Below are 13,005 nucleotides of genomic sequence, written 5' to 3' on the forward strand. Positions count from 1 at the left end.
GGATGCAAAGAGGCTTCAAGGCGATTTAGACAAGTTGAGTGGGTGGGCAAATACATGGCAGATGCAGTATAACGTGGATAAATGTGAAGTTATCCACTTCGGTAGGAAAAACAGAAAGGCAGAGTATTATTTAAATGGTGATAGATTGGGAAATGCTGATGTACAAAGGGACCTGGGTGTCCTTGTACACCAGTCACTGAAAGCAAATAGGCAGGTGCAGCAAGCAGTTAGGAAGGCAAATGGTATGTTGGCCTTCATTGCAAGAGGATTTGAGTACAGGAGCAAGGATGTCTTACTACAGTTATACAGGGCCTTGGTGAGACCACACCTGGAGTACTGTGTACAGTTTTGGTCTCCTTACCTAAGAAAGGATATACTTGCCATAGAGGGAGTGCAGTGAAGGTTCACCAGACTGATCCCTGGGATGGCAGGACTGTCGTATGAGGAGAGATTGGGTCGACTAGGCCTGTATTCACTAGAGTTTAGAAGAATGAGAGGGGATCTCATTGAAACGTATAAAATTCTGACAGGGCTAGACAGACTGGATGCAGGGAGGATGTTTCCCCTGGCTGGGGGGTCTAGAACGAGGGGTCACAGTCTCAGGATACGGGGTAGGACATTTAGGACTAAGAGGAGGAGAAATTTCTTCACTCAAAGGGTGGTGAACCTGTGGAATTTTCTACCACAGAAGGCTGTGGAGGTCAATTCATTAAATATATTTAAGGCGGCGATAGACAGATTTCTAGACACAAAAGGCATCAAGGGGTATGGGGAGAGAGTGGGAATATGGTATTGAGTTAGAGGATCAGCCATGATCGTATTGAATGGCGGAGCAGACTCGAAGGGCCGAATGGCCGACTCCTGCTCCTATTTTTCTAAGAGTTATCCTCGGTGTCCTGGGGTCAATATTTATCCCTCAATCAACAAATCACTGAAAAAAAATGATCTGGTCATTATCACATTGCTGTTTGTGGGAGCTTGCTGTGCACAAACTGACTGCCGTGTTTCTGACATTACAACAGTGACTCCACTTCAAAAAAACTTCATTGGCTGTAGAGTGCTTTGAGATGTCCTGAGGTTGTGAAAGGCGCTATAGAAATTCAAATCTTTCTTTTATTTCTTATAGGAGAGACCCGCTCCCAAACATCCTGCCCAGTAGCGCAGGAGCACTGCCAGTGCGAGCTCAGCTTATATTTGAATGGAAATCAGAAATCTCAACTTACTGCAACAGACTTCCTGTACAGGACGTGAGTGTGGGGCCAGATTAGTTGCTGCACCCATGTTGTGACAGGGACAGGGATTGTAGCTGCTTGTTCTTCACATGGGATAGAGGAAAGAGGCCAGAGACACTCTTCATAACTCTCCACTTAACAGCACCACCAAGAGAGGCACCTGCAACCATAGGTACACAGCAATAGGACGAGGCCACTCAGCCCCTCGAGCCTGTTACCCAGGAACAGGAGGAGGCCATTCAGCCCCTCGAGCCTGTTAACCAGGAACAGGAGGAGGCCATTCAGCCCCTTGAGCCTGTTACACTGGAACAGGAGGAGGCCATTCAGCCCCTCGAGCCTGTTACCCAGGAACAGGAGGAGGCCATTCAGCCCCTCGAGCCTGTTCCATTGGAGCAGGAGGCGGCTATTCAGCCCCTCGAGCCTGTTACACTGGAACAGGAGGAGGCCATTCAGCCCCTCGAGCCTGTTACACGGGAACAGGAGGAGGCCATTCAGCCCCTCGAGCCTGTTACACAGGAACAGGAGGAGGCCATTCAGTCCCTCGAGCCTGTTACACAGGAACAGGAGGAGGCCATTCAGCCCCTCGAGCCTGTTACATTGGAACAGGAGGAGGCCATTCAGCCCCTCGAGCCTGTTACACAGCAATAGGACGAGGCCAGTCAGCCCCTCGAGCCTGTTACACAGGAACAGGAGGAGGCCATTCAGCCCCTCGAGCCTGTTACACTGGAACAGGAGGAGGCCATTCAGCTCCTCGAGCCTGTTACATTGGAACTGGAGGAGGCCATTCAGCCCCTCGCGCCTGTTACACGGGAACAGGAGGAGGCTATTCAGCCCCTCGAGGCTGTTACATTGGAGCAGGAGGAGGCCATTCAGCCCCTCGAGCCTGTTACATTGGAGCAGGAGGAGGCCATTCAGCCCCTCGAGCCTGTTACACAGGAACAGTAGGAGGCCATTCAGCCCCTCGAACCTGTTACATTGGAGCAGAAGGAGGCCATTCAGCCTCTCGAGCCTGTTACACAGGGACAGGAGGAGGCCATTCAGCCCCTCGAGGCTGTTACATTGGAGCAGGAGGAGGCCATTCAGCCCCTCGAGCCTGTTACACAGGAACAGGAGGAGGCCATTCAGCTCTTCGAGCCTGTTACATTGGAGCAGGAGGAGGCCATTCAGCCCCTCGAGCCTGTTACACAGGAACAGGAGGAGGCCATTCAGCCCCTCGAGCCTGTTACACAGGAACAGAAGGAGGCCATTCAGCCCCTCGAACCTGTTACATTGGAGCAGGAGGAGGCCATTCAGCCCCTCGAGCCTGTTACACAGGAACAGGAGGAGGCCATTCAGCCCCTCGAGCCTGTTACATTGGAGCAGGAGGAGGCCATTCAACCCCTCGAGCCTGTTACACAGGAACAGAAGGAGGCCATTCAGCCCCTCGAGCCTGTTACACAGGGACAGGAGGAGGCCATTCAGCCCCTCGAGCCTGTTACACAGCAATAGGACGAGGCCAGTCAGCCCCTCGAGCCTGTTACACAGGAACAGGAGGAGGCCATTCAGCCCCTCGAGCCTGTTACACTGGAACAGGAGGAGGCCATTCAGCTCCTCGAGCCTGTTACATTGGAACTGGAGGAGGCCATTCAGCCCCTCGCGCCTGTTACACGGGAACAGGAGGAGGCTATTCAGCCCCTCGAGGCTGTTACATTGGAGCAGGAGGAGGCCATTCAGCCCCTCGAGCCTGTTACATTGGAGCAGGAGGAGGCCATTCAGCCCCTCGAGCCTGTTACACAGGAACAGAAGGAGGCCATTCAGCCCCTCGAACCTGTTTACATTGGAGCAGGAGGAGGCCATTCAGCCTCTCGAGCCTGTTACACAGGAACAGAAGGAGGCCATTCAGCCCCTCGAGCCTGTTACACAGGAACAGAAGGAGGCCATTCAGCCCCTCGAACCTGTTACATTGGAGCAGGAGGAGGCCATTCAGCCCCTCGAGCCTGTTACACAGGAACAGGAGGAGGCCATTCAGCCCCTCGAGCCTGTTACATTGGAGCAGGAGGAGGCCATTCAGCCCCTCGAGCCTGTTACACAGGAACAGAAGGAGGCCATTCAGCCCCTCGAGCCTGTTACACAGGGACATGAGGAGGCCATTCAGCCCCTCGAGCCTGTTACACAGGAACAGGAGGAGGCCATTCAGCCCCTCGAGCCTGTTACACAGGAACAGGAGGAGGCCATTCAGCCCCTCGAGCCTGTTACACAGGGACAGGAGGAGGCCATTCAGCCTCACCAGCCTGTTACACAGGAACAGGAGGAGGCCATTCAGCCCCTCCAGTGTGCTCTACCACTGAATCAGATCATGGCTGATCTGTACCCAAGCTCCATTTACCCGCCTTTGATTCTAATCCCCTGAAACCCTGACCCAATAGAAATCGATCAATCTCAGCCTTGAAAGCTCCAATTGACCCCAGCATCCACAGCTCTTTTGGGCGGAGCGGGGGGGGGGGGCGGGTGAGTTCCAGATTTCCAATACCCTCTTTCACTCCTGAAAGGCCTAGCTCTAATTTTAAGATTGATTTCCCCACCAGAGGAAATAGCATCTCTATATTTACCCTATCGAATCCCTTTATCATGTTAAAACACCTCAATCAGATCAACAACAACAACAACTTGTATCTTATATAGCGCATTTGACGTAGTAAAACATCCCAAGGTGCTGCACAGGAGTATTTTAAGACAAATAATTTGTCACCGATCCACATAAGGATAAATTCAGGCAGGTGACCAAAAGCTTGGTCAAAGAGGTCGGTTTTAAGGAGCGTTTTAAAGGAGGAGAGAGGGGTAGCGAGGCGGAGAGGTTTAGGCAGGGAATTCCAGAGCTTAGGGCCCAGGCAACACAAGGCACGGCCACCAATGGTGGAGCGATTATAATCAGGGATGTTCAAGAGGGCAGAATTAGAGGAGCGCAGAGATCTCAGGGGTTGTGGAGCTGAAGGAGATTACAGAGATAGGGAGGGGCGAGGCCATGGAGGGATTTGAAAACAAGGATGAGAATTTTGAAATCGAGGCGCTGCTTAACCTGGAGCCAATGTAGGTCAGCGAGCACAGGGGTGATGGTGTGAACGGGACTTGGTGCGAGTTAGGACACGGGGCAGTGAGCACAGGGGTGATGGGCGAACGGGACTGGGTGCGAGTTAGGACACGGGGCAGTGAGCACAGGGGTGATGGGCGAACGGGACTGGGTGTGAGTTAGGACACGGGCAGTGAGCACAGGGGGTGATGGGTGAACGGGACTCGGTGTGAGTTAGGACACGGGGCAGTGAGCACAGGGGTGATGGGTGAACGGGACTGGGTGTGAGTTAGGACACGGGGCAGTGAGCACAGGGGTGATGGGTGAACGGGACTTGGTGCGAGTTAGGACACGGGGCAGTGAGCACAGGGGTGATGGGTGAACGGGACTTGGTGCGAGTTAGGACACGGGGCAGCGAGCACAGGGGTGATGGGTGAACGGGACTTGGTGCGAGTAGGACACAGGCAGCCGAGTTTTGGATGACCTCAAGTTTACATAGGGTGGAATGTGAGAGGCCAGCCAGGAGTGCGTTGCGAATAGTCAAGTCTAGAGGTAACAAAGGTATGGATAAGGGTTTCAGCAGCGGATGAGCTGAGGCAAGGGCGGAGACGGGCGATGTTACGGAGGTGGAAGTAGGCGGTCTTTGTTATGCTGTGGATATGTGGTCAGAAGTTCATTCCAGGGTCAAATATGACACCAAGGTTGTGAACAGTGTGGTTCAGCCTCAGACAGATGCTAGGGAGAGGGATAGAGTCAGTGGCTAGGGAACGGAGTTTGTGGCGGGGACTGAAATCAATGGCTTCGGTTTTCACAATATTTAATTGGAGAAAATTTTTGTTCATCCAGAATTGTATGTTGGACCAGCAGTCTGACAATTTAGAGACCGTGGAGGGGTCGAGAGAAGTGGTGGTGAGGTAGAGCTGGGTGTCGTCAGCGTACATGTGGAAACTGACGCTGTGTTTTCGGATGATGTCGCCAAGGGGCAACATGTAGATGAGAAATAGGAGGGGGCCAAGGATAGATCCTTGGGGGACACCAGAGGTAACGATGCGGGAGCGGGAAGAGAAGCCGTTGCTGGTGATTCCCTGGTTATGATTAGATAGATAAGAATGGAACCAGGCGAGTGCAGTCCCTCCCAGCTGGACGATGGTGGAGAGGTGTTGGAGAAGGATGGAGTGGTCAACCATATCAAAGGCTGCAGACAAGTCAAGAAGGACGAGGAAGGATAGTTTACCTTTGTCACAGTCACAAAGGATGTCACTTATGACTTTGATGAGAGCTGTTTTGGTACTGTGGCAAGGGCGGAAACCTGATTGGAGGGATTCAAACATGGAATTGCGGGAAAAATGGGCATGGATTTGTGAGGTGACAACATGTTCAAGGACTTTGGAGAGGAAAGGGAGGTTGGCGATGGGGCGGTAGTTTGCAAGGACAGAGGGGTCAAGGATTGGTTTTTTGAGAGGGGTGATGACGGCAGATTTGAGGGAGAGGGGGACAGTACCTGAGGAGCGAGAACCGTTAACAATATCAGCTAACATGGGAGTCAGAAATGGAAGTTGGGTGGTCAGCAGTTTGGTGGGAATAGGGTCGAGAGAGCAGGAAGTGGGTCTCGTGGACAAGATGAGCGTGGAGAGGTCAAGAGGGGAGATCGGAGAGAAACTGGAGAAAGATGTGAGTTCAGGGCTGGGCAGGGGGGAACCTTAGAGGAAGTTTGGCCCAGTGGGCTAGGGGAAGGAAGGGAAGTGGTAGAGGCAGCAGAACAGATGGTCACAGTCAGAGATAAAGAAATCCATGAGCTCCTCGCACTTGTTGTTGGAGGTGAGGGTGGAGGAGACAGGGGAGAGGGGTTTAAGAAGATGGTTAGCAGTAGAGATTAGAAGCCGGGGTTTATCTTTGCATTCCAGAATGATTCTGGAATAGTGAGCAATTTTGGCAGACGAGAGCAGGACCTGATAATGCTTCATGTGGTCCAGCCAGATCTGGCGGTGAATGGCTAAACCAGTTGTCCGCCATATCCATTCAAATCTGTGTCCCTTGGACTTAAGGGAGCAAAGATGAGGGTCGTACCATGGGGAACGGCCAGGGTGAGAGTAATTGTTTTAGTCGGGACTAGGGCATCAAAGGTGGTGGTGAGGGTGTGGTTGAGCAGGTCGGTCGCTGCAGAAATGTCATGGTGAATGGAGGGCCAGAGGCTGGACAGTTGGGATTTCATTAAGTGCAGTTGTAAGAGAGTTGGGAGAGTTTTTTTTCCAGGGGCGGACACTGAAGGAAGTAGGGTTGGGGTGGGGGGGGTGGTTTAAGGGGGATGTGGGTGGGCAGTGATACGAGGAAATGGTCAGAGATGGCCTTATCTGTGATTGACACGATGGGAGTAGCGAGGCCACGAGAGAGGGCAAGGTCAGGGGGTGGCCGTGAATATGGGTTGGGGAGTTTACATGGAGGGAGAGATTAAGGGAGGGTAGGAGGCTAGTGAACTCCGAGGAGAGAGAGCAGGATGAATTGAGATGGAGGTTGAAATCACCGAGGAGGAGAAGTCATTCGGTGCAGAGGCTGAGGGAAGAGAGCAGTGAAGATATCTCAGTTATAACATTTTTATGGCACTTGGGTGGACGGTAGAGAACGAGAATTTTAAATGAGAGGTGAGAGGGGTGGAATAAGGTGAGATGCTCAAAGGAGGAGAAACTGCCGGAGGAATAGGGGGACAGACCAAGGTGTGATTTGGCGATGAGAGACAGACCGCCACCACGGCGGTCTGAGCGAGGCAAGTGGTGGAAGGTATAACTAGGCAGGGAGGCTTCATTTAAGGTTAAGGTGTCATCACCCCTCAACCAAGTTTCCGTCAGGGCCATGATATCGATGCAATCATCCACAATAAGCTCATGGATGGCAAGGGCCTTGTTCGCAAGTGAACGGACATTCTGGAGGGAGATGCAGAGATGCGGAGAGGGTTGGTGATAGCTGGCCCGCTGCCAGTATCCACAGGGTCAGCGCTGGGGGGGGGCGGGGGGGGGGGGAAATGAGTTGGATGGGGAGGAGATTGGCAAGTTTTGCCCCAGTGGGCGCGCTGGGCGGGAAAGTCAGCGAGAGTGTAGGATGGGACAGTTGGGGTTGCTGCTCGTGAGGCGGCCGCCACGAGTGCCTCGATGGGCCCTTCGTAGGATGCCGTGAGAGGCACAGAGGGAAGCTGTTCGAGCCCGTTATACAGGAACAAGAGGAGGCTAATTCAGCCCCTCAAGCCTGTTACGCAGGGACAGGAGGAGGCCATTCAGCCCCTCGAGCATGTTACACAGGAACAGGAGGAGGCCATTCAGCCCCTCGAGCCTGTTACACAGGAACAGGAGGAGGCCCATTCAGCCCCTCGAGCCTGTTACACAGGAACAGGAGGAGGCCCATTCAGCCCCTCGAGCCTGTTACACAGGAACAGGAGGAGGCCCATTCAGCCCCTCGAGCCTGTTACACAGGAACAGGAGGAGGCCCATTCAGCCCCTCGAGCCTGTTACACAGGAACAGGAGGAGGCCATTCAGCCCCTCGAGCCTGTTACACAGGAACAGGAGGAGGCCATTCAGCCCCTCGAGCCTGTTACACAGGAACAGGAGGAGGCCATTCAGCCCCTCGAGCCTGTTACACAGGAACAGGAGGCGGCCATTCAGCCCCTCGAGCCTGTTACACAGGAACAGGAGGAGGCCATTCAGCCCCTCGAGCCTGTTACACTGGAACAGGAGGAGGCCATTCAGCCCCTCGAGCCTGTTACACAGGAACAGGAGGAGGCCATTCAGCCCCTCGAGCCTGTTACACAGGAACAGGAGGAGGCCATTCAGCCCCTCGAGCCTGTTACACAGGAAGAGGCCATTCAGCCTCACCAGCCTGTTACACAGGAACAGGAGGAGGCCATTCAGCCCCTCCAGTGTGCTCTACCACTGAATCAGATCATGGCTGATCTGTACCCAAGCTCCATTTACCCGCCTTTGATTCTAATCCCCTGAAACCCTGACCCAATAGAAATCGATCAATCTCAGCCTTGAAAGCTCCAATTGGCCCCCAGCATCCACAGCCTTTTGGGCGGGCGGGGGGGGGGGGAGAAAGAGTTCCAGATTTCCACTGCCCCCTTTCACTCCTGAAAGGCCTAGCTCTAATTGTAAGAGTTATTCCCCCACCACCAGAGGAAATAGTGTCTCTACATTTACCCTATCGAATCCCTTTATCATGTTAAACACCTCGATCAGATCCCCCCCAACCTTCTAAATTCAGGGGACTAAAAGCCTAGTCTATGGTGTCGGCCGTGGCTCAGTGGGCAGCCCTCTCGCCTCAGAGTCAGAAGGTTGTGGACTTGAGTCTCACTGCAGAGACTTCAGCACAAAATCCAGGCCAACACTCCCAGTGCAGTGCTGAGGGGGTGCTGCACTGTCGGAGGGGTCATCTTTCAGATGAGGCGTTAAACCGATATTTATCCCTCAACCGACCTCACTAAAATCGATTCTCTGGTCACCTTGCTGTTTGTGGGATCTTGCTGTGTGCAAATTGGCTGCTGCGTCTCCTACATTCTTTCAACGCTACATTTCAGAACTTACAGTCCCCACCACTTATAGTGGGCGCCCTGGAGCTAATGCAATCTGTCTGCTAAACGTGATGGCCGGTATATCGGGATAGCGCTATTACAGCACTCCACTATAGAACAAGAATGTTGTCGATCACTATTGAACAAATTAAACAAAACCGGGTGTGATGCAACTTGCTTTATTGAAACCACATCAAATACATGTTAAAAAAAAAAAGGATAAATTTGCAGGACTATGGAGAAACAGCAGGGGAGCGGGACTAATTGGAGAGCTCTTTCAAAGAGTCGGCACAGGAACGATGGGCCGAATGGCCTCCTTCTGTGCCGTGTGATTCTATGAAAAATATTAAAAGGTAAAACAGTTTTAAAAACTAAAAAAATTAAAAATGTAATGAAGCATTTATTAGCATTAAAAATGCTAAGATTGTGCATCAGTCCTACAAGTCTCCGAAGAACTCTGGGATCGGAGTTTGAACGGTCTTTCTCAGGCAGTACGGACGCCAGACTAGGTCGACCTTTCGGAGGGTTTCCCAGTCTGGTTTGATATCAGGGTGCTGCTCCATTGCACGGCGCAGCGTGAGAACCGCGGAGCGCACATCTGCCGGCGTGACCAGACTCTCTTCGCTATCTGGATCCTGCTCACCCTCCTCTTCCTTTTGGGCTCGCATTGCATCCACCACCTCTCCGATGTCGTCCATCTCAGCTTCATATGGAGCGCTGTGGTCCCCGAGGTGACACAGGTGAGAAAATTCTTCCTCCGACAGCCCGTCCGGCGCGGTCATGGCCTGCGTTTCTCCCGCACTCTCACCATCGGTCGTTAGAAAGCCCGCTTTCTTGAAGCAGCGCTGGATGGTTTGCAGATCAACAGAGTCCCAGGAGTCTTTCAGCAGACGAATGGCATCCAAGAGAGAGATTCTCTTTACACACTGGGCTGCAGTTAGCTCCGCCTTACTGTCCATCTCTTCGAGGACCTTCTCCCTCATTGCCTTGACATAATGCTGCTTCATACAGTAGATGATGCCCTGCTCCAAGGGCTGAGTCAGACGGGCGATGTTGACAGGGGGGAACACGAGATGGATGTTCCTCAGTCCAGAGACGCAAGGGTGCCCAGAAAAGTTATCCAGAATCAGGACAACTCGGCGGCCCATCAGCCTGCGATCCCACTGGCGTACCCATTCACAGAAAATGTCCCCAGTCATCCAGGCGGTCTTGCTCGCCCGGTAAGTCACAGGCAGGTGGTGAACACCTCTGAAGCAACGGGGGTTCTGCGCCTTTCCAATCACCAGCAGATCGCATTTCTCGCTGCCATCCATATTGCAGCAGGCCATGACAGAAAGTCTTTCCTTGGCTTTCTTTTGGCAGAGGGGCGCCTCACCTTGAGGCACCAGTGCGCCGTATCCAACGCACCTGTAGAAAACACCAGTCTCGTCGCAGTTAAAGATGTCTCGGGGTCCGTAGCCTTCGAGCAGCCCAGGCAGCACCTCTTCCATCCACTCCTCCGCACCTCTCCCACCAGAGTTGTGCTTCTCCCCCTGTGGACGTCGGAACACGATGTTGTGCCGGGACTTCCATCTCTGGAGCCAGCCCTCTGAGGGGTTAAAATCGGGCTTTCCCAGGGCCGCAGCCAACAGCTTGGCCTTTTGGGCTAGGAGGCGGCAACTGATCAGGGCGTCTCTCCCGTGCGCATTCTGGAACCAGCGGAGCAGTGCCTCCTCCACTTCCCCATCCTTCCCCTCGCGCTTCCTTTTCCTGTTGGGATTGGAGTCGCGATGCCATTCGCCGTACAGCTTGTCCCGTTGCTTCAGCAAGTCGGATACGGTGGACTTTGGAAGCCCGAGGTGCTGGGCCAGGTCGCGGTGGCTCATCTTGGGCATCTCGTCAATCTTGCTCAGAAGCTCGATTTTGGCTCCCAGACTCATGGATTTTCTCTTTCCAGTCATGTTTGCTGCTGCAGTCAGCGTTTATTGGCAGCTGTAACCCCACACCACAGAGATTAGAAGGGCTTGAGTACACAAGAGGTAACCAGACCGCAACAAGGTGCTATTTACTGCTTGTTCTTGCATTCAGTGCACCTTAACAAGGTGCAAACTAGTGCGTAACCACAGCTGTTTCTGCCCGAAATAAACAGAGCACTTAAGACGCTCCAAGTGTCAACTTTAAAATGGACTTTAATGCAAATGGCTAATGGTCATCGCTTTTTGGCCATTTTAAACGACTGGCCATTTTAAATGTGGATGTTTTAAGTGGTGGGGACTGTACCTCATCGTCCATAAAGTGCTTGGGACGTCCCGAGGTCGTGCAAGGCACTTTCTTTCTTCCTTTAACTGAACTGTGGGCCAATCCACACACGTATAACAGGAAGGTGCAGAAGTCGCTAAACGTCATAATAAATCACGCAGTGACTAATGCCCACAGGAAGGGTGCGGTTAACAGAAGTCTCCTACCTGCAGGATTAGCGGGTGGGCCACAGCGTCAGGTTTGATCAGAGCCAGTGTGAGCTGGAGTAACGGCCTCGTGTGTCGAATAGGCATCTGCATCTTCACAGCACTGAGGGGTTTAAACATAGTCACACCGGTTAATGAGAAGAACTTCGAGCACAGGGGGTATAAAACATGACTGGTAACTCCTGGTAACAGGAACATTAGTAACAAGTGGAGGCCATTCAGCCCCTCAATTCTGCTCCATTCAATCAGATCACGGCTGATCTGTATTGCAACCCCATTTACCCGCCTTTGTTCCATATCACTCGATCCCCTTACCCAACAAGAATCTATCGATCTCAGACTTGAGAGCTCCAATTGACCCCAGCATCCACAGCCTTTTGGGGGAGAGAGTTCCAGATTTCCACTGCCCTTTGTGTGAAGAAGTGCTTCCTGATTTCACCCCTGAACAGCCGGGCTCTAGTTTTAAGGTTATGCCCCCTTGTTCTGGACTTTCCCATACCAGAGGGAATGGCTTCTCTCTATCTACCATATCAAATCCTTTAATCATTTTAAACACCTCGATCAGATCACCTCTTAATCTTCTGTACTCAAGGGATTGAAAGCTGAGTCTATGTGACGTGTCCTCATAATTTAACCTGCTAAGCCCTGGTATCATTCTCCAAAACGTATATACTGTGGGAAACACTCCTGAGTCTATAATATATTAAAGTTGCCATGTACAGCACGTCATCCCGCTCTGAGAAACTCTTCCAGAAACAGCTAAACAATGGGGGGGGGGGGGGGGGGGGGGTCGGAGGGGGAGGGGAGAGGGAGGATGGGGGGATCGGGGGGGGAGAGAGGGGGGATCGGGGGGGATGGGGGGATAGAGGGGGGATGGGGGGATAGAGGGGGGATGGGGGGATAGAGGGGGGATGGGGGGGGAGAGAGGGGGAATGGGGGGATCGGGGGGGAGGAGGGAATGGGAGAATGGGGGGTTCGGGGGGAGGGGGGGATGGGAGAATGAGGGGGATCGGGGGGAGAGAGGGGATGGGGGATCGGGGGGAATGGGGGGATCGGGGGGGATGGGGGAGAGATGGGGAGAGAGGGGGGAATGGGAGAATGGGGGATCGGGGGGGAGGGGGGAATGGGGGGATCGGGGGGAATGGGGGGATCGGGGGGGATGGGGAGAGAGGGGGGAAGGGGGAGAGACGGGGGGCATGGGGGAGGAGGGGGTATCGGGGGGGAGGGTGGGATGGGGGGGGGGGGGAGAGCGGGGATGGGGGGATCGGGCCGGGATTTGGTTCCGACAGCCCGCGCTCTCCGGTACCTGCGGCTCAGCGAGAGCCGGGGCCCGAGGCCGCTCCCCCCGGGCTCTCTCTCTCCCCCCCCGGGCCCGCGGACACTCACCGCCTTCCGCCGCCGCCATGGAAACCAGTCACCTGAAGCCCGTCCACCCCCAAACCGGCTCCCCCGCCCACTTCCGGTGGTGCCCCGACTTCCGCTCCCGGAGATTCAGTCCCCCCTGGCCCGCTCACCGGCTCTCGACTTCTGGATCCCCGGCCCCCAGCCTGCCCCGGGGTCTGAATTCCGGCTTCAGCCTGTTCATTATCGAACCCCCCGGCCCGGGTTTATCAGCGGCCCCGGGCCCTCGGCTCACAGCTGCTGCTTGTCAACATTGACATCTATTTGTGATTTATTTATGTATTTCTGTCCAATGTTTACAGAGAGCTCTATTTGTGATTTATTTA

The 13,005-nt window shown here is 53.7% G+C and overlaps 1 protein-coding gene across 3 annotated transcripts in view; it reads right to left on the minus strand.

Annotated features, from left to right (window-relative positions):
- The window catches only part of nme6 (NME/NM23 nucleoside diphosphate kinase 6), a 41,979-nt gene extending 29,227 nt beyond the window's left edge, over nucleotides 1-12,752 (minus strand). The window contains exons 1-2 of one of the 3 annotated variants that reach the window (XM_085979112.1): nucleotides 12,665-12,752; nucleotides 11,279-11,381 (exon numbers count right to left, since the gene is read on the minus strand). In XM_085979112.1, coding sequence (XP_085835238.1) covers nucleotides 11,279-11,371 — 93 coding nt within the window. In that variant the 5' untranslated portion in view covers nucleotides 11,372-11,381; nucleotides 12,665-12,752. Of the gene's footprint in view, nucleotides 1-9,174; nucleotides 10,806-11,278; nucleotides 11,382-12,584 lie in introns of those variants that run through there. The other 2 variants (XM_085979118.1, XM_085979107.1) reach the window with 2 other exon arrangements.
- Nucleotides 12,753-13,005: the final 253 nt, after the last annotated feature.

This window comes from Somniosus microcephalus, chromosome 3, assembly GCF_052327205.1.
Source record: "Somniosus microcephalus isolate GS21.2 chromosome 3, FLI_Smic_1.0, whole genome shotgun sequence".
NCBI lineage: Eukaryota > Metazoa > Chordata > Chondrichthyes > Squaliformes > Somniosidae > Somniosus > Somniosus microcephalus.